Genomic DNA, 22541 nt, shown 5'->3' on the forward strand with positions numbered 1-22541 from the left:
AAAGACTGCCTTAAAAATTATTTTGCATATAATCTTGCTGGGAGAGTAACCTAATAAAAATGAAGCAACAACATTTGGGGGTCTCATATAAAAACTCATATTTTAATCTTAATAGTAGGAATGACAATGGGCGGAAGGATCGAAATGTGAAATATATTAATCATCTATGTTTCATTTTATTTTAAAATTTTTTTACTATCATTTTCATTCAATTTGATTTCAGAGAATAGTGCACAACCCAACTATACCATATTCTCTAAAATAAATAAAAATTTATTTAATAAAATAATTTTTAATATTATATATTATAATATATATTAAAAATTTATATTATTATAAAATAAAATTAAAACTCTAATAAAATATAAAAATAAATAAATAAATATATATGTTATATATTTAATTGTATTTATTAATGTTTGTGACAAAATGGGTGAGATCATGATACAAATATCATCCCAACTCATTTCAAGTAAACTTTAATTTCTCTTTATCTCTACTCATTAATTAGATTAAATTTGGAGGAGTTTAAAATTGTTTGATTAATCTTCCTATTGTATATTAATAAGGGAAACAAAGACTTGATCAAATGTCAACTTGAACCACCTAGTACAAACATGGGTTAGAGAAGGATAAAATAATGATTTAACTAATTTTAATATCAAGTGTATATATATAAAGCTTGATTATTAATTTGTTTGATTAGAGGTCAGATACTAATAACGAAAGATAAATATGGTGAACCAAATAAGGAAGACATGCTAACACCTCAACATGATGTCTAGCACAAACTCAAAGCTAAATAAATAATAGGTCATTTCCCAATTAGTTCAAATCCTCCCACCATATATAAATACATATAATCATTCCTTATCCATCACCATCTTCATTCTTCACAAACTTCAATTTTCCAAAGTTCAATAAGTCCTTGGGGAAGAACAAAATGGAGATCAACAACAAGAGTGTGCAACTTTTGCTCCTTTGCAGCTTGACATTACTCTCGGTCGCATCATGCAGCAGCTCATTTAGTGTGGGATTCTACCGACGCACTTGCCCACCTGCCGAGGAGATTATAAGGAACGCCGTCAACAAGTTCATCTCCAAGAATCCTGGCCTCGGAGCTGGCCTTCTAAGACTCCATTTCCACGACTGCTTTGTTAGGGTAAGAATCCCAAATCAAAATCATGTTTATGAATAAGATATAGGTTCAATTTGAAATTGGATGTGTACGTGCGAAATGCAGGGTTGCGATGCTTCAGTATTGTTGGATGCATTGCCCGGAGGTCCGGCAGCTGAAAAGGACCATCCGGCCAACAACCCAAGCTTAAGAGGTTTTGAAATCATCGATGCCGCAAAAGCCATTCTCGAAAGAGTGTGCCCAAGGACCGTCTCTTGTGCTGACATCCTTGCGTTTGCTGCCCGCGATAGCGTTTACAAGCTCGGAAATATCTGGTAATTAATTCATTAATACTCATTTTATTAATGTTATCCGTCGCTAATTAATTAATATTCCAATGCCTACTATTAACAGGTACGAGGTTCCTGCCGGACGTCGAGATGGCAACACCTCACTGGCCAACGATATTCCCGGAAACCTCCCTCCCCCGTTCTTCAACGCTTCCCAGAACGCGGCGATCTTCAAAAGCAAGGGTTTCTCCGCCGACGAGATGGTGACCCTCTCCGGGGCTCACTCCATCGGGATCAGTCACTGCTCTTCATTTGCTTCCCGCCTCTACCCAACCGTTGACCCCACCCTAAACGAAGCTTACGCCAAAACGCTAAGGAGAATTTGCCCTCCTCAGACCGCCAACGGAACCGGTTCGGTTGACCCCACGGTGAATCAAGACCCGTTGACTCCAAACCGGTTGGACAACTTGTACTACGTTGATGTGATCTCCAACAAGGGATTACTTACGTCTGATCAGACAATGCTAACCACTAAATCCACGGCTAAGGCGGTGCTGAACAATGCAAGATCTGGGTCGACTTGGGCTAAGAAATTTGCTGCTGCCATGGTCAAGATGGGTAAGATTGGTGTTCTTACCGGGAAGAAAGGCCAGATAAGGCTTAACTGCCATTTTAGAAACTGACCCATTCATGCAAACATATCAAGCATTTTCTTCAATTCTATTTCCTTTTGTTGTTATTGAGTTCCTTTTCATCAATCTTTGGAATCTTCTTCTTGGCTGAATAGGATTCTAATATTATTTTTGGAGAATAATTTATTAAGCTTCCTGCAGGTTATGTAACAGAGGTTGCACTCCATATTATCAAATTTGCTTATAATATTTTTTTTCACATGTTTATTTGTGTTGTGTACATGCTTTTTATATGAATTATTTTTAAAATTTTACTAAATTAAATAAATAAATAAACAACGGAAAAAGAAAGTCAAAATCTAGCTGATTAAAGTTATATATTTATAAAATCCAGAATTTTTAGTTTCTATTTTATTTATTTTTCTTCTTGACCAAATATGACTTGAAACTTCTTTAGTAACTCACAGAACTTCCTATTAAATATATATATATATTTAATTAAATAATAACAATAAATAAATTAACATTAAAAGGAGTCATATTTACTAAATCATTTACCTAATTCATTTATTTACATAAATAATAAGTTTCTCAAATTTATAAATATAAATTCAACTGTTTTTTAAATCATATAACATCATAATTATTTATTTATATAACATCAAAATAAATGGGTACAAGTTTTTCATTTATTTTAAATTTTATTATAATAAGATTTAAAATATAAATGTTTAACTAATTTAAGAGTTGGCGGTAAATACTAATATTTTTGTTATTCAATTTATAAATTATTTTGAGTAAATAAAATTAAAATAATTAAATAATTAATTAGATTAATTATTGTAATAATTAATTGGATTATTTATTATTATAATTAAATCCCAATTAATTAATATAATGGTCAAGAAAAATAAATAAAATATTTTGGAATAAATATTAAAAAGCATTTTATCTCAAATAAATTTTAAAAAAATAAAAGAGAAATAAAATAAATAATTTAGGATAAATGTTATATTTATTTATCCCGAATAAATTATTTATTAAACCCCAAAAATATAAAAATAAATAAAATAAATAAGCAAAATAAATGTCACATTTATTATTTTTTTTTAATATATTTTCTAGGTTAAAATATAGCAAAAAGGGATTGAAAAAAAAAATCAATTTCAAACAAGCTCCAAAGTTGGAAAATAGTCGCAATCTGCTAAAGCCGAAATCAGAAGTGCAGTAGACCTCACAACCAACCAATGAGTGTTGGATTATCATCAAACGCCCAACAACCAACCGCGTAACTACTACAACGAAAGTAGGATGTTTCTGCGCAACAATAGATCAACAGACATGTGCCTCAACGCCATTAGCTCGTATGCAACGGAATGCCCCAGCATAGACAGAATGCGGACGTCGTCCGCGCTTTGGCCCAAAATGACGTCGTTTCTCTTTCTTTGTCTTCATCCTCGCGACGACGAATATGATAAGAACAATTTCCATCTTTGATTTTTCAAAGATGGAACTTTCGTTTCTCCACCATTTGACTTCGTTCAAAATGTGAAATTATCACCCTACTCTAGTGATCATTTCCCCTACACTTTGAGGCAACATCATTGCCTATATGGACAATTGACTGAAGATCAAACAATTGACTAAATTAAGGTCACTTGGTTGATCAAGCCGCGGAGGTCCCCTCTGGACCACCCGGATCCCACGAGTGAATCGAAAGAACTGTTAGATAATCATAGTCAGTGATAACATCACTATTACCGTCGTTATTCCAGAACCGTACATGGCGTTGAGTTTCTCGACCTTTTCCCTTAAGATTAGTCATTAATGTTGGGGAAAACCCTGACAGAAACACAAAAGAAGAAAACAAATAAAAGAACACTACCATAATTTAATAACGGAGTTCGGCCAAAATGTTGCCTACGTCTCCGAGCACTAAGGGTATCAATTAATGATGAAGAAGATATACAAGTATTGAGTGCAATAAACCAAAGAGGGGAGAGTTTCTTTTATACACTAAGAAACTTCCCCAACTCCCTTCATCTTCCGATGTGGGATTTATTTTAATTATGAATATAGTTTCTTTTATGTACTAAGAAACTTCTTTCACTCCCATAATCTTCCGATGTGAGATTCTAATTGTGTCAAAAATAAAAAATCTCCACCTTGACACAATATCCAAATACTAATATTCAATATTAAAAATAGCTCTTCAGTGCTTCCAATTGGCGCTCTTCAGTGCCGACTCAAACGCAGAATATGTTTACCAAATCTAAACAAGGTTCAGATTTGGTTTTTCCCATGTTTTTCATCTCAAACTCTTTACCCAATTGAGCCTTCAATTTGTCAATTTCATATTGTCTCTTTGATGCTATTAATATGTCATCAACGTACAAGAGTAAATAGATATAAGACTTATCTTGCAGTTTGCGCAAATACACACATGAACTAAATCTGCTTCTTGTGTACTTGTGCTCAATCATAAACTTGTCAAGTCGTTTGTACCATTGTCTAGATGATTGCTTCAACCTGTACAATGATCTGTTCAACTTGCAAACCCAATTTTCTTTATCTGCAACTTTGAATCCATCTGGTTGATAAATATAGATTTCCTCGTTCAAATGACCGTGTATGTCTACGGTCTTCACGTCTATTTGAGCTAGCTCCAAATTCATCTGCGCTATCAATGCCAACAAAATTCCAATGGAAGAGTGTTTAATAATAGGAGAAAGTACCTCATTATAATCACCTCATTCCTTTTGAGCGTAGTCTTTAACTACCAATTTTTCCTTGTAGCGAACATTAAATTTTTCGAGAAATCATTCTTTCTTAGAAAAGATCCATTTATAACCAATAGTCTTCTTCCCTTTTCGTAGATGCGTCAACTTGCATGTCTCATTCTTCTGAATAGATTGCATCTCATCTTCCATAAGACCTTTCTTTTTCCATTTTCAGTACTTCGACTGACATCTGAAAAGGTGGATGGAACATCATCTACGACTAGAAGTGCATAGACCGCCATGTCAACAAACCAACCTGGTTTTTGAATAACTCGTCTTGGCCTATTCACAACAATTGATTCACGTTGTTCTGAAGGTTATTGGGTCGGAATCTCTTATTTGTTTAACTCTTCGTCTGTCGTCGGAGAGTCACCTATAGTTGGGCTTATCTTTATCTGCTCAAACTCCACATGTTGCGGAGTACAATCAATCTTGTCTAGTGTTACCTTATTCAACATTGAATAATCATCAAAAATAACATCTCTATTGATAATGGTTTTCTTTGCATTCAAACACCAGAGACAATATTCTTTAACTTTAGTAGTAAATCCCATAAAAAGAGTCTTTTCCTCGTGGATCCAAATTTGATTCAACTCCATGATAATATACAGTAGAACAAAAAATATTCAAAAAATCATAATTAGTTGTAGGTTTTCCAGACCATACCTCTAACGGAGTCTTGCCACCAAGTGCAGATGATGGTATGCGATTTACCAAATGTTGAGCGTATGACACAACTTCTGTCAAAAATTTCCTGTTTAACCCAGCATTAGACAACATATATCGAACTTTCTCCACCAATATCATGTTCATACATTACGATACTTCATTCTGTTGTGGTGTTTTTCTGACTGTGAAGTGTCGAACTATGCCACACTCTTGGCATAACTTCTGGAATGGATCATTCTTGTATTCTCCACCGTTATCAGTCTGGAGAATTTTGATCTTTCTTCCTGTCTCGTTTTCAACTTGAGTTTTCCATTTAAGAAAAATCTCAAACACTTCATCTTTGTTCTTCATAGTAAACACCCATACTCTTTTGGAAAATCATCAATAAAAGTAACAAAATAATGTCTACCTCCAAGAGAAGGAGTCTTGGCAGGTCCTAGACATCTAAGTGCACATAGTCCAAAATACCCTTGGTGTTATGGATAGCAGTGTCAAATTTTATCCGCCTTTGTTTTTTCAGAATACAATGTTCACAAAAATTTAATTTACAAATTTTTGTACATTTCAACAATCCTTGTTTGACAAGAGTTTGCATAGATTTCTCACCAGCATGCCCCAATCGCATATGCCATAGCTTTGTTGCCTCTAATTCTTTACTGCTCCCGGAAGTTGATACACCTGCTGTCCCATTAACTGTACTACCTTAATAGTAATACAAATTATTATTTTTCCTGATAGCTTTCAACATCACTAGCGCTTTAGAGATTACCCTAAGAACTCCATTTTTCAATTTCACATTTAGGCTTTTGACTTCAAAGCCCCCAAAGAAATGAGATTCTTTTTCATATTCGGTATGTACCAAATATTTCTGATAATTCTGGTGGATCCATCATCATTTCTCAACTTAATTGAAACTATTCCTTTTATTTTACATGAACTAGCATCTCCCATGTAAACAACTCCATCATCTAGTTCCTTAAAGTCAAAGAACCACTTTCTAACTGGTGTCATATGATAAGTGCAGACTGAGTCCAATATCCACACATCAGAATGTGATGTTGTGTGTGACATCGATAAAGAGTATTCTGAATCTGCATCACCTTTGTTTTTTTGCAATATTTGCATCTTCAGAATCTTTCTCTTTCTTCTTCAACTTTGGGCAGTTAGTCTTTCAATGTCCTTTCTCACATCAGAAAGCACATTCATCTTTGGCAACTCTACTTTCAAATCTTCATCTTTTCCCTTTTGATTTTGCTTTACTGACGGTCCCTAACCATCAATGCTTCATCTGCTGTACCTATTTTGTTTTTCCTTTTGTCATGCTTTCTCAATTCATGACTATATAAAGCAGAACTTACAACATCAAAAGAAACATTTCCCTTCCCATGAAGTAACGTTGTTTCTAAGTGTTCAAATTCACCAGGAAGGGACGATAGCAATATCAAAGCAAGATCTCCATCCTCAAACATAACATCAAGGCTTAACAGATCTGCTACTAATTCATTAAACTTAGTAATATGTTCATTAATATAATACCTGATTGGTAATCAAATCGGAACAACCTCTTCTTCATAAGGATCTTATTCTGAACACTCTTCTTCAGAAATTTGTCCTCCAATGCTTTCCACAGTTTATGTGCAGAAGTTTCGTTCTTCACAACATACTTCTACTCTCTAGACATGCACGATCGAATTCACGCTAACCGATTCATGATACTCCACTCTTTTTCTTCTATACCATATGGCTTTCCGACCTCAATAACAACATCTAAACCCTGCTGAAAAAGACAATCTAGAACCTCACCTTGCCACATGCCAAAATTCCCAGTTCCATCAAAGATTTCCACCTTAAACTTCAAATTCGATATCGGTGTCCTCATCCAGGATGACAAAGAAGTTAACCCCCTTTTGAAGACTCCACCATGCCAAGGACGAACCTTCGACTCTGATACCACTTGTTGGGAAAAATCCTGACAGAAACACAAAAGAAGAAAACAAATGAAAGAACACTAACAGATTTTGATAATGGAGTTCGGCCAAAATGTTGCCTACGTCTCCGAGCACTAAGGGTATCAATTAATAAAGAATAAGAGATACAAGTATTAGGTGCAATAAACCAAAGAGGGGAGAGTTTCTTTTATATACTAAGAAACTTCCCCAACTCCCTTCATTTTCCGATGTGGGATTTATTCTAATTGTGAATATATAGTTTCTTTTATATACTAAGAAACTTCTTTCACTCCTATAATTTTCCGATGTGGGATTCTAATTGTGCCAAAAACAACAATTAATGCACGTATTTAATTTATTCGGAGCTATTAGAGTGGGATCCACTTCTTGGCATAAAAGCATCTCTTTCCATGTCTTCGGATACAACCCGTAAAGATTTGCCCGTTCTTTATACATAAACCCTTGTGATGGTTTCATACAGTTTCAGCAGTTCTTCAATTCGACTTCGATTCTTGAATAATCCACATCATCACTTCTCCTTCTATTGTAATAAAAGATTCCATTTTTATGTAGAAAGGGCAAATTAGAATAGAGTAAAAATTAACTAGTTTTTTTTTAATAAAGCAAAAGAAATAATTAGGGAAGCACTATGTATATATATAATATTGAAAGGGATTTAAAGACCACTCAATAAAAGAAATCTGATTTTTTTTTAGTTTTTTTGAGAACTATCCAACTTCAGGTTATGGGCGACTAAATGATTTTTTTATTCGAAACCCATTAGAATAGAAGGGGCAGTGCGCGAGATGTGTAGTCTCATGTTAGAGACTCTTTTCAGGAAGATTCTAACTATTTTTGATTTGAACTTTTTTTTCATTAAAAAAAGGGTAACCCCTCTAATTTTTTTAAGAAAAATAAAATAAAAAACAATACAAAAGTAGAAATAGATTTGTCCCCATTCATGGATCTCTCGGTTCGAGAACTAAAAATAAGAGGATTAAACCATTTCTTCTGACTCTTTTTCAAATTCGATAAATGTAGGTACCGGAACTGATAACATTCGAGATTATGCAGGATTATACACAAAAGATCACTTTTTGGCTCTCTCTTTAGACCTATGTCTCTTAATTGGATTAATTATTATAATAATTAAATCCCAATTAATTAAGATAATGGTCAAGAAAAATAAATAAAATAATTTGGAATAAATATTAATAATCATTTTATCTCAAATAAATTTTAAAAAAATAAAAGAGAATTAAAATGAATAATTTAAGATAAATGTTATATTCATTTATCTCGAATAAATTAATTATTTATTAAACCCCAAAAATATAAAAATAAAATAAAATAAATAGGCAAAATAAATGTCACATTTATTAAAATATTTTTTTTATATTTTCTAGGTTAAAATATAGCAAAAAGGGATTGAAAAAAAATCAATAAACAATCTCCAAAGTTGAAAAATGGTCGGAATCTGCTACAGTCGAAATCAGAAGTGTAGTAGACCTCACAACCAGCGGATGAGTGCTGGATTATCATCAAACGCCCAACAACCAACCGCGTAGCTGCTACAACAAAAGTAGGAATGTTTCTGCGCAACAGTAGATCAACAGACATGTGCCTCAACGCCATTAGCTCGGATGCAACGGAATGCCCCAACGTAGTCGAAATGCAGATGTCGTCCGCACTTTGGCCCAAAACGACGTCGTTTCTCTTTCTTTGTCTTCATCCTCGCGACGACGAATATGATAAGAACAATTTCCATATTTGATTTTTCAAAGATGTAACTTTCGTTTCTCCACCATTGGACTTTGTTCAAAACGTGAAATGATCACCCTACTCTAGTGATCATTTCCCCTACACTTTGAGGCAACATCATTGCATATACGGGCAATTGGCTGAAGATCAAACAATTAACTAAATTAAGGTCACTTGGTTGATCAAACGACCATGGGAGGCTATAAATAGCCTCTTATGGGTAACCGAAGACACGAGATCCACGCTCAAACTCTCAATCGATCACGAACAAAATCCGCCATTGAAGATCTTCTAGTTTTTTCTGAAATTTTATTTTCGTGTAAGACTATAAACTTGGATTTAGGCATTCTAAAAGAGTTAATGAGTGTTCTTCAACTCACAGTAAACTTCAAATCATATTGTAATTCGATTTATAATTTTAAATTGAAAATTTTACATTTCAGTTCAACTAGTTTTATATACTGTTTGCTTGCCTGGTTTCTTGATTGGAAAACAATCCTATGATCATTTATAAGATTTCTATCGAAACAAAACTGGATCAATCAACTTAAATTAAAAATACCCAAATTTGATTTAGAACATTTTCAAAATCAAGTTTATGTTCTCAAGACTAGTAACCTAGAAAACATTCTAACATGTTTTTAAGGATGTTAGGAACATATTCAAACCAATTATAAGCTATCCCGATCATGTTTGATAAAAAATCTAATTTTTTATAAAAATAAAATTTTCAATTCTTGAATTGGTTAAAACGTACATCCAATGTTCATATTTTAGTTTCATTTAACTATATGAAGCATAATAAAGATATTGGTAAACTCCATATTCTTCATCAAACCTTAAAACTCAAATACACGTTTTTTGTATCAAAACTGTTTGAGTTGAGTGAGACACATCTTGATCGAATGATGCATCATGATAATGTTATAAATGATCATTGGGACTAGGCAAAGTTTCTCATTCCCTTGGATCAAAGGATTAAAGCCCCAATCAAAAACATCAAACCTACCGTTTGTTATTCTGACGTCCGACCAAAGGCTCAACTAGGGTTCGATCTAGGACGGAGAAAATCAAACACTCTCCTACACCCGACCGAAGAAACTTAGACCTAGACTAACCCATGACCGAGAGCTTCTCGGGCCTCGACTGATGTATCTCGCACCCAACTAAGAATTCCTAGTCTAGGATCGAGATCTCTTCACACCCCAACCAAGGAATCTCGCACCCAATCGAGGATTTCTAACTTAGGATCGAGAGCCTCCCGCATCCAATCGAGAGCCTCCCGTACCTTGACTGAGAGCCTCCTGTACCTCGACCGAGAGCCTCCCGCATCGACTAAGAGCCTCCCACACTCGACCGAGAGCCTCCCGCATCGACTGAGATCCCGATCCCGCACTAGACCGAGAGTCTCCCGCACCTAACCGAGAGCCTCCCTCATCCAACCGAGAGCCTCCCGCAGCCGACCAAGAGCCTCACGCACCCGACTAAGAGCTTCCCACACCTCGACCGAGGGATCTCGACCCAAGACCGAGGGAATCCACACCTAGGACCGAAGAGACTGGTCTTGGCCTATTTGGTTTAAATTTTATAATTTCAAAATTATTTTATAATTTTGGAACCCCTAACTAGTTTTTAAAAATCTATAAAAATATAAAACAATTTCGAAATATTTTCATAAAAAGTACTTTGATAAGGGCTTGATTGAGATTTATTTTTAGATCTTAATGCCTGAAACTGTTATTTTTTAGGTACTTTCTTTATCATCATCGATGTCAATCTCAAGGTCATCATTTAAATATTATTTTACAATTTTAAATGTAAGAAAAATATGTGCATGTCTAGGACCCGAAGAATAATTGGTTAAATAAAACTTAATAAAACTAAATTTTCAAAAGTCAAGACTTTATAAAGTAATGACCGTTCTTTAATGGGTATAGAGAATATAGTGCGAAAAACTCTTTCCCGAGTATTACCAAATATCAAACTTAAAAAGAGACTATGGTCAAAAATACGTTTGCAGACGTATAATTTTATTGGTTTTGAAAATTAATTGACGACTTTTATCAAAAATATAATATTTTAAATTAATTAATTTTCAATTAATTTAAAATACAGATTTCTTTAATAAAATTTTAATTTGATTATTTTAAATCTAAAAGATTATTTAAAATTTGATAAAAATTAACTATTGTTATAATTAATTTCAAAATTTCATGGCATATTTTTATAAATCTTTTAAAATAATGTTTTATTAAAAAAGATTATGGACACAAAAACCGATGTAGAAATTTATCGAATCTCGAATTTTTCCAATATAAGAATTTTCCAGGGGTTACAGTTACCTAGATCATACTGGTAAAGTCTCGTGTTATTTTATTTTCTTATATTCTATTCAAGTCTTTTAGTTTCCGACTTGATTTTAGATTTTTTTTAATATTTAAAATAAATCGGAAATTTGACTTTAGGAAGTAGAGTCGTCACATAATTTTTCTTGAAAATTAGAAAAACATTTTGCGTATTAAAACACATTTTAAATATTATGTTTTGCGGTTCGGAACTTGGTTACACTCAGAAAAGGGCATTCGTGCTTACTTTTCCGTGTCCGTTGTAATAACCCAATAACCGAACTGTGTATGAATTTACATTTGTTTGAAACTTGTATTGTAAAGTAATCGAAAGTTTATAGTCGATTGTAAACAAATTGAAGTTTTTATGAATTAAAATAGCTTATAATTCATTTTTTTCAAAATTTTGTAAAAATCAGAAACTATGAAGTTTTCTTCAATGACGGATTTTCATTTAAGAACTCTTCTTTTATCTTTTTTTTTCTCGGCCTCTTCATAATAATTAGATGATGCTTTTTATAGCTAGCTCAAGCTAGCAAGTCACTAAGGAAGTCGAATTTGGACAAATGTCACTAATGACTTGTCACTTCTTCGGTTGAATTCTATCTTCTTTGACTATTGGATGATCTAGAGTTGTAGGGAAAATGATTAATTTAATTGATGATATTTTGATTTTTGAATTATTGCATTTGATAAAGTATAGACAGAGTTGATTTTTTCTACTACCTAATCTAAAAATCCGACTAAGTCATTATCCACGCGAAAAAGAAGGCAAACTGTTTTCGGGGATCTAGAGATGCGCGATGGTCATTCCGCGTCCGGGCTTCCTTTCTCGGGCCTGGGTGACCTAGGTTCGTGCCTGGTCGGGCTCCGTTGCTTCATTTGACGAAGTAGGTCCCATGAAAAGAGGTCATTAATGGTCGCCCTTTTGGTATAGGCCTATTTGGTTAGCCTTTGACTTAAGTAGTTTGATTTCCCCCTTTTTTTTATTTCTTTTCTGCAAAATAAATATAAATTATATTAGTGCTAGCTATTTTTTTTATTTAGTCCTTTCTTTTAATTATTCAACATGTTTTTTAAATAGTTTCAAAATAATTAACTAAGAAAATAAAATACAAACGACTTATCAACAAAATAACAATGTGAAATATATTATTTAATTAAATAAATACCAATAAATTTAATCAAGCAACAAATAGACAAAAACAAAAATGAATTCTTCCAATAATTTATAGTCTACTAGAAACATGAACTTACTCCTAGTATTATTTACTGTTGAACATAAACAAACTATCACTTCTTCTTGAGTTCAAAATCAAAATTTTAAATATTTTTAGAATTATTAATTATTCAATGAATAAAATTATAATTTTTTTTTAGATTTCATACTTAGAATCAAGATTTGACAAAATAAAGACTTTTATAGTGTCAGCAAAAGTGGAGTCGGGAAAAGTTTATGCCGACACATAAATGTGTGACTGTAAAGATAAACATGCGTCGGCAAAGAGAGTTAACGACACATAAATAGGTGCCGTTAAAGTGAATTACCGACACATATATTTGTGCCAGTAATGAATAAATATGCGTCGGTAAATAAGTTTACTGACACATAAATTTACGTCAGTAAAAAATAAACATGTGTCCGTAATCTATTACAAATGTTTTTAGTATTTTTTATTATATTATAAATAGAGAAATTTAAATTATCCGGGAAGCTCGTCTATTATTCCAACCTTTTCAATTATCGAATTTTTATATATTAATTACATGGTTTAAAAAAATTAAATAAATAAGTATTTATTAATAAAAATTTAAAGCTAAATATACAAATAATTGATTAAATGTGTATAAAAGGTGAGATTTTTTATATTTTAAAATAAGTGAGAAATGATATAAACATTATTCATTACAAAGAGTAATAGATATATAATTGCCTTGAACTTGAAGTAATTAGGAACTTCATTTTCTTCAAGAAAAGCAAATCAATTACATTTCATACATTGCATTAGCTGTAACCATATATATATCATCTCAATACACTCCTGAAAAGAGAAAAATAAAAAATTTAATAATTTAGGTATACATAAAAGACAAAAGATTAAACCGTGAACTTGATGTGTAAAAAGATAAATTAGCTATTTTGATTTATATTAAAAAAATGATATTAAGTATTTCAGAGTTTGCCAACATTTTTATATATTGATCTTGATCGAGTTTAGTAGAATTGAAAATGAAATATCTATGTAGGTAAAAGCAATTTTGTATAGTAGCCGACAATAACAGCAATCGAGGAACTATCGACCACATCAGAAAGGAGAAGAAGAAACTCTGTTGCTCCATTTCTTCTTCGATAATCTCATAGACAACAATCAGGTCCAAAGTCAATTTCCTCATTGGGAGTATGAAATTTTATTTATGAATGATGGATACTAGATGGAAATGTACCTATTGTTTTCCCTATATATTAATGAAGACAAAATTAGTTCGATAAAACGCGTCAGCCGTTAAGGTCGATATCTTGTTCACCCTTAATAATACTTGAATAACTATGAGCCACTATTCAATGTCCTTTGGAAACATGTCTCGGGTGATGATTGAATTGCTAGATTGAGACATGGAAGGTGTTGACATATTTCTTAGGCTTAGTGTCGTGATTTTATTTAATCAAAGAAACAAACACGATAATACTATAGTCAATCATTTCAATAAGTCTAAGAATCTAACTCATTTGAATAAGTTAAATTAATCTCACGAGGAGTGCATAAAAATTATTAATCCCTAAATTGAAGGCAAGAAAATTAAAAACAAAATAAATGTCAAAGTTCTTTGTGATGACCAACCAAATAAGTAAGACATGCTTAACACTCAGCACGTTGTGTCCTTTACAAACCCAAAGAAAGAGTAGGTCATTTCCTAGGTTCAAATCCTCCTACTATAAATACACATAATTCCTTATCCATCATCATCTTCATTCTTAACAAACTTCCAATTTCCAAGTTCAATAAGTCCTTGGGGAAGAAGAAAATGGAGATCAACAACAAGAGTGTGCAACTTTTGCTCCTTTGCAGCTTGACATTACTCTCGGTCGCATCATGCAGCAGCTCATTTAGTGTGGGATTCTACCGACGCACTTGCCCACCTGCCGAGGACATTATCAGGAACGCCGTCAACAAGTTCATCTCCAAGAATCCTGGCCTCGGAGCTGGCCTTCTAAGACTCCATTTTCACGACTGCTTTGTTAAGGTAAGAATCCCAAATCAAAATCATGTTTATATACTCAATTTGAAATTGGATGTGTACGTGCGAAATGCAGGGTTGCGATGCTTCAGTATTGTTGGATGCATTGCCCGGAGGTCCGGCAGCTGAAAAGGACCATCCGGCCAACAACCCAAGCTTAAGAGGCTTTGAAATCATCGATGCCGCAAAAGCCACTCTCGAAAGAGTGTGCCCAAGGACCGTCTCTTGTGCTGACATCCTTGCGTTTGCAGCCCGCGATAGCGTTTATAGGCTCGGAAATATCTGGTAATTAATTAATAATGCATTCATTTATTAATGTTATTCAATATCGCTAATTAATTAATATTCCAATGCCTACTACTAACAGGTACGAGGTTCCTGCCGGACGTCGAGATGGAAACACCTCACTGGCCAACGATATTCCCGGAAACCTCCCTCCCCCGTTCTTCAACGCTTCCCAGAACGCGGCGATCTTCAAAAGCAAGGGTTTCTCCGCCGACGAGATGGTAACCCTCTCCGGGGCTCACTCCATCGGGATCAGTCACTGCTCTTCATTTGCTTCCCGCCTCTACCCAACCGTTGACCCCACCCTAAACGCAGCTTACGCCAAAACGCTAAAGAGTATTTGCCCTCCTCAGACCGCCAACGGAACCGGTTCGGTCGACCCCACGGTGAATCAAGACCCGCTGACTCCAAACCGGTTGGACAACTTGTACTACGTTGATGTGATCTCCAACAAGGGATTACTTACGTCTGATCAGACAATGCTAACCACTAAATCCACGGCTAAGGCGGTGCTGAACAATGCAAGATCTGGGTCGACTTGGGCTAAGAAATTTGCTGCTGCCATGGTCAAAATGGGTAAGATTGGTGTTCTTACCGGGAAGAAAGGCCAGATAAGGCTTAACTGCCATTTTAGAAACTGACCCATTCATGCAAACATATATATCAAACAGTTTCTTCAATTCTAATTCCTTTTGTTGTTATTGAGTTCCTTTTCATCAATTAATGTTTGGAATCTTCTTCTTGGCTGAATAGGATTCTAATATTATTTTTGGAGAATAATTTATTAAGCTTCCTGCAGGTTATGTAACAGATGTTGCACTGCATAATCAAATTTGCTAATATTTTTTTTCACATGTTTATTTGTATTGTTTACATGCTTTTTATATGAATTATTTTTTAAATATTACTAAATTAAAGAAATAAATGACAGAAAAAAAAGAGTCAAAACTGACTTACTTAAAGTTGTAAATTTATAAAACAGAATTTGCAGTTAATATTTTATTTATTATTCTGGATCAATCCATGACCAAATATAACTTGAAACTTCTTTAGTAACTCACAGAACTTCCTATTAAATATATATATATATATATATATATATAAAAAAATAAAATAAAATAATAACAATAAATAAATTAACATTACAAGGAGTCATATTTACTAAATCATTTACCTAATTCATTTATTTAAATAAATAATGTTTTTTAAATTTATAAATATAAATTCATTTTTTTTAATCTAAATTTATAAAATTTTATTATAAAATTTAAAACAGTAAACGTTTAACTAATTTAAGCACTAAAATTTTAGTTATCTAATTTATAAATTATTTTGAATAAATAAAATTAAAATAATTAAAATTAAGACAAAACATGATTAAATAATTTATTGGATTAATTATTGTAATAATTAAATCTAATTAATTAAGGTAATGACCAAGAAAAATAAATAAAATAATTTAGAATAACTGTTATATTCATTTTATTTTAAATTAATTTTAAGAAAATAAAAAGGAATTAAAATATATAATTTAGAATAAATGTTGTATACATTTTATCCCAAATAAATTATTTATTTAATCTAAAAAATATACAATAAATAAATAAAATAAATGGGCAAAATAAATGTTATATTTATTAAAAACAGTTTTTATATTTTGTAGGTTGAAACTGAAGCAAAAGAGATTGAAAAAAAATCAATTTAAATAAGATCAACGTTGAAAAATGGTCGGAATCTACTAAAGTCGAAATTAGAAAAGATCAGTGCAACATACTTCACAGCCATAGGATGAGCGATGAATTATCATCCAACGCCCAACAGCCAACCGCGTAGCCCGCTGCAACGAAAGCGGGATATTTCCGCGCAACTCATCTTAATTTGTAACATCGTTATCTAAAAATAAAATAAATGAGTTGCGTTATCGTTTGATAACAAAGTCAGACAAAAGTGAAAGCGTTGCCCGTGGTAGGATTTAAAAAAATAGTTATACCACGTATAAGAGGTATGTGTGCCTATTTTTATCCTAAATTTACGTTTTTATAATAAAAAACACGATATTTGGCTGGGCGGCGAAGAAACTTTCTTATGTAGGGAGGATCGAACTTATAAAAACTGTAGTCATGGGCATAATTGGATATTGGGCGCAGCAGCTGGTCATTCTGAAGAAGGTAATGAAGGAGCTAGACACGTTAATGAGGAACTTCATCTGGAGCAGTAGCGGGAGAGGAGGAAATAAAATCAAATGGACTTCTCTCGATAAGCCGAAAGAGGAGGGATGCATTGGCCTGAAGAACTACGTCGAGTGGAACAAGGCTCTAACCTTCAAGCATCTGTGGGCATTGGAACGCAACTAGGAATCATTATGGATCAAATGGGTACACACGCGATTTATGAAATAGGAAACTAGTATCTGGACGTGTAAAATCAATGAAGGTATGAGCTGGTCACTAAAAAAAATTCTTAAACTGAGAAGTGATATTGCAGACCTTTACGACATTCGGCTAGAGGACGGGAAAGGCACTCTGTTTTGGAACGATCCCTGGTTCTAAACCAGTCAATCATTCACAAAAAAGAGTTCAAAAATACACGTATCAGAAGGGACTGCGCAGTGGAAAAAATCAGAGACGTAAAAGACGATGACTGAAATTCGCTTTTGAGAATAAATCTAGAAGGACAGAGGATACTGAATCACATCAGTAAAATACAACTCCGAGACAGACCTGACGTTCATGAATGGAATGCATAAGACAATGGGAAGCTAGTCTCAAAGAGAATATGGGATGTAATCCGAGAAAATACGCAGAAAGTAGAATGTGCTCCTCTCGTATGGTCAACCAAGATCATTCCTCGACACCAGTTCATCCTATGGTTTACCTTCTGAGAAAGACTCAGCACTCGTGACCATATAAGCAAGTATATGAGCATCCCAGACGTGAGCTGTCTTCTATGCAATGAAAGTGAAGAAACTATTGATCACCTGTTTGGGAGCTGTAGTATAGTATTGAAAATTTGGGACAGATTTTCTAAAAGTCTGGAGCTGACCAATTTCCCGAAGGAATAGAAAGAAGCCAAAGGAAACAGATTCACAACAAACATATTCAAGTGCAGCTTTAATGCAGTAGTTTACAACATTTGACAGGAACGTAATGCGAGAGTCTATGGCAGAACCCGTAGAAGTGTTGAAGAATTATGGAGAGACATAGTCTCGGATTGTGGCGTACTTGCGGAAACGTGGAGAAAAGTTCTAAGTACGGAGCAGAATTGGAATATCAGCAGGAATTGGAATTTACCGTTTACTAAAATCATTAGAAACGAAAACATTGTAATCAGATAGTTCATTTATATTTTTGTTTTTATTTAGAATGATACAACTTCAAAATAATTCTAGTTCTGTCTAGAATGATCTCTTAAACTCGTGATTTTTTTTCGTTTTGAGAATTTTTAATGAAATGACGATAAGTCGTTTTAAAAAAAAACGTTTTTATAATATTTTAAATGATTTTTGATATTTAAGATGTAAATTCAAGCAAAAATAATTTTAAACAATAATAATTGTATGAACCATTTACAAAAAAAAAAAAAAATTATATATAAAAAATATTTAAAACTTAATCTAATATATAAAATGCAAAATACCTACTAGATTAATACCCATACATATCTTTATTTATAACTATATATAAATCATTAACATCTCTCTAATAAATATATATATACGATGAGGTGAGAAAATTTAATTTCTCTCTTTTTTCTCTTGCCTCCCACTTCCTTACCAAATTCCAAATTCCGTCTCTCTATCCTTCCATATATATATATATAATTTGAATGGTTTAATTTTATTAAAAAATTAAATAGAATTATTTTTTCTAAATATTTTATTTTAAATTATTATTATTTATATAATTTAATTAATAGTTATTTAATAAACATTTAAATAGTTATTTTAAATCAAATCTATTATAGATCTATTTATATACAAATAAATTATTTTATTTTATTTTATTAAATTGTAAATAAAATTATTTAATTGGAATTATTCTTAATTTTAAAATTATAAATAGAATATGTAAAATAATTAAATTATTAATCCTATTAAAAAAATATTACTGTTTATTTATAATAAAAATAATTAAGTTAAAATATTTAATATATATTATTAAAAAGGATCTTTTAATAATAAATGAAGTTGGCCTAGTGATTTTTGTGATAGAATTATAAACAGCTTGTTTTACCGTGCCTAGTGTTCGATTTTTGGACATTAATAGGTCATTTGACTTGATTAAAATAATGATGAAAATGCTTAGATGTGCAAAAATTAACTCATACACTTAAAATTTATTTTTTTTAATTAAAATAATGATTTATAAATATATAATGAACGTATGTTTGTTGTTTGGGTTCATAGTTTTGCTTCGATAAATTTATATTTAACCTTGTTTATCCTTAGGAGTTCGATTTGTCATTTTTTTAATATCCAAACCCATTATACAAAAATTCACATTCAAGTATTCAACCTATTTTTAAATAATTTCAAAATAATAAACTAACTAAATAAAATACAAACTTATCAATAAAATAATAATGTCATTTATATTATGTAATTAAATAAAATACCAATAAATTTAATCTTAATTAAACATATTAAATAACAAGTAGACAAAAACAAAAATGAATTCTTTCAATAATTTATTATATATATATAATAATAATACATTCCTGGTAGACTATAAATTATTGGAAGACTTCATTTTTAATATGTTTAATTAAGATTAAATTTAAATAATGTTATTTACCGTTTAACATAAACAAACTATTATTTCTTTAATTATTTTCTACACTAATATAAATGTTTTCAATGCATTACTTATTATTGCTAATGAATGAATTATCCTGTAGAAACATGTCTCGTTATATGATTGAATTGCTAGGTCGAGACATGGAAGATGTTTGTATGCATATTTTCCGGATTAATTTCATTAATAAAGAAACAAAGAACATGAAATTCCTAGGCTTGGTATTGTGATTATATTTTAATCAAAGAAACAAATACATAGGATAATACATTAGTCACTCTTTAAAATAAGTGTAAGTAATCTAGCTCATATGAATAAGTCAAACTAATCTCACAAAAGAGCGCTTACTAATTAATAATGCCTAAATTGAAGGTAAGGAAATTAACAACAAAATAAATGTCAATGTTCATTGTGATGTCCAACCATATAAGTAAGACATGCTTAACACTCAACACGTTGTGTCCTTTACAAACATAAAGAAAGAGTAGGTCATTTCCCAAGTTCAAATCCTCCCACTATAAATACACATAATTCCTTATCCATCATCATCTTCATTCCTAACAAACTTCCAATTTCCAAGTTCAATAAGTCCTTGGGAAAGAACAAAATGGAGATCAACAACAAGAGAATGCAGTTTTTGCTCATTTGCAGCTTGACATTACTCTCGGTCGCATCATGCAGCTCATTTAGTGTGGGATTCTACCGACGCACTTGCCCACCTGCCGAGGACATTATCAGGAACGCCGTCAACAAGTTCATCTCCAAGAATCCTGGCCTCGGCGCTGGCCTTCTAAGACTGCATTTCCACGACTGCTTTGTTAGGGTAAGAATCCCAAATCAAAATCATGTTTATATATATATGAATAGGCTGATCAATTTGAAATTGGATGTTTACGCAGGGTTGCGATGCTTCAGTATTGTTGGATGCATTGCCCGGAGGTCCGGCAGCTGAAAAGGACCATCCGGCCAACAACCCAAGCTTAAGAGGCTTTGAAATCATCGATGCGGCAAAAGCCACTCTCGAAAGAGTGTGCCCAAAGACCGTCTCTTGTGCTGACATCCTTGCGTTTGCTGCCCGCGATAGCGTTTATAGGCTCGGAAATATCTGGTAATTAATTAATGCATTCATTTATTAATGTTATTCAATATCGCTAATTAATTAATATTCCAATGCCTACTACTAATTACAGGTACGAGGTTCCTGCCGGCCGTCGTGATGGCAACACCTCTCTGGCCAACGATATTCCCGGAAACCTCCCTCCCCCGTTCTTCAACGCTTCCCAGAACGCGGCGATCTTCAAAAGCAAGGGTTTCTCCGCCGACGAGATGGTGACCCTCTCCGGGGCTCACTCCATCGGGATCAGTCACTGCTCTTCATTTGCTTCCCGCCTCTACCCAACCGTTGACCCCACCCTAAACGCAGCTTACGCGAAAACGCTAAAGAGTATTTGCCCTCCTCAGACCGCCAACGGAACCGGTTCGGTTGACCCCACGGTGAATCAAGACCCGTTGACTCCAAACCGGTTGGACAACTTGTACTACGTTGATGTGATCTCCAACAAGGGATTACTTACGTCTGATCAGACAATGCTATCCACTAAATCCACGGCTAAGGCGGTGCTGAACAATGCAAGATCTGGGTCGACTTGGGCTAAGAAATTTGCTGCTGCCATGGTCAAGATGGGTAAGATTGGTGTTCTTACCGGAAAGAAAGGTCAGATAAGGCTTAACTGCCATTTTAGAAACTGATCCATGCATATCACTTATCCAGAAGTTTCAATTCTAATTCTTTTTTCATTCCAAGTTTGTTTGTCATCTTGTTGTCATTGAATTCCTTTTGACTAGTGTCTGCCTTGTTCGAATCGTCTTCTTACGAGAGGGGGGTCAAAAGCTAAATATGTTTGATCTATTCTTTGGAATCGTCTTCTTACTTCCTGGTTATGTAACAAAATGTTGCATCTTCTCATTTTTTAAATAAATATATGATCATGTGTTTATTTGTAATTTTGTATTGTTGCTACTTGTTTTTATTACAAATTATTTTTAATACAATATGTTTAATTGGTTAAAAAAACCCATATCCATATTTGTCTCTGAATTGATCTTTTGTTTTACTTTTTCTTAAAAAGAATATCATCAAAACTGTAGTGAATATTAATGCAAGATTGACCAGATACACTATACAAGACAATAGCGACTGTATTCAAACCTTTAGTGACGGAATGTACCGTTGTTATTCCCTATTTTCTACTTATGAACCTTTGAGTTTCTTTTTATAATGTTCATGGTGGTGTGTTCCAAAAATAATGAAAGTTGTTGACATAAAAGAAAGTAACAAATTAAAGCATGTGAGTAATGTATATATTGTTTCAAAAAACTGTATATATGAATAATTTTGAAGTGTCAAATTGATAGAAATGATCCGTTGATTGTGCAACATTTTAGTAGAACGATTTTATTTTTTGTATCATGTGGTCCAACTTATAGTGAATCCAAGTGACGAAAATTGTGGAGTTTGTCCATTTCTACCAAATTTTGGATGTTATTTTTTGTTTGTTATTTTAAGCAACAATAAACAATGAAGATACTTTAAATGGAAATTAATGGGGGCAATTGTCCACATCATTGTTTTATTTATTGCACCTTAAAGAATAAGGTCTTAAAATTGGCAATGTATAACAGT

General features: G+C 32.9%; 3 protein-coding genes across 3 annotated transcripts; all 3 read left to right on the forward strand.

The window, feature by feature from the left end:
- Window positions 1-927: 927 nt before the first annotated feature.
- LOC124929582 (peroxidase 5-like) lies at window positions 928-2096 on the forward strand. The gene is made up of 3 exons (XM_047469984.1): window positions 928-1162; window positions 1244-1452; window positions 1532-2096. The coding sequence occupies exons 1-3, from the start codon at window positions 944-946 to the stop codon at window positions 2088-2090; spliced, it is 987 nt and encodes a 328-aa protein (XP_047325940.1). The 5' UTR covers window positions 928-943; the 3' UTR covers window positions 2091-2096.
- Window positions 2097-14567: 12471 nt separating this feature from the next.
- LOC124929830 (peroxidase 5-like) lies at window positions 14568-15706 on the forward strand. Its single transcript, XM_047470217.1, has 3 exons — window positions 14568-14786; window positions 14857-15065; window positions 15148-15706. The coding sequence occupies exons 1-3, from the start codon at window positions 14568-14570 to the stop codon at window positions 15704-15706; spliced, it is 987 nt and encodes a 328-aa protein (XP_047326173.1).
- Window positions 15707-20465: 4759 nt separating this feature from the next.
- LOC124929831 (peroxidase 5-like) lies at window positions 20466-21607 on the forward strand. Its single transcript, XM_047470218.1, has 3 exons — window positions 20466-20681; window positions 20758-20966; window positions 21049-21607. The coding sequence occupies exons 1-3, from the start codon at window positions 20466-20468 to the stop codon at window positions 21605-21607; spliced, it is 984 nt and encodes a 327-aa protein (XP_047326174.1).
- The last annotated feature ends 934 nt before the right edge of the window (window positions 21608-22541 follow it).

The sequence above is a fragment of the Impatiens glandulifera genome, chromosome 3 (genome assembly GCF_907164915.1).
Source record: "Impatiens glandulifera chromosome 3, dImpGla2.1, whole genome shotgun sequence".
Lineage (NCBI taxonomy): Eukaryota > Viridiplantae > Streptophyta > Magnoliopsida > Ericales > Balsaminaceae > Impatiens > Impatiens glandulifera.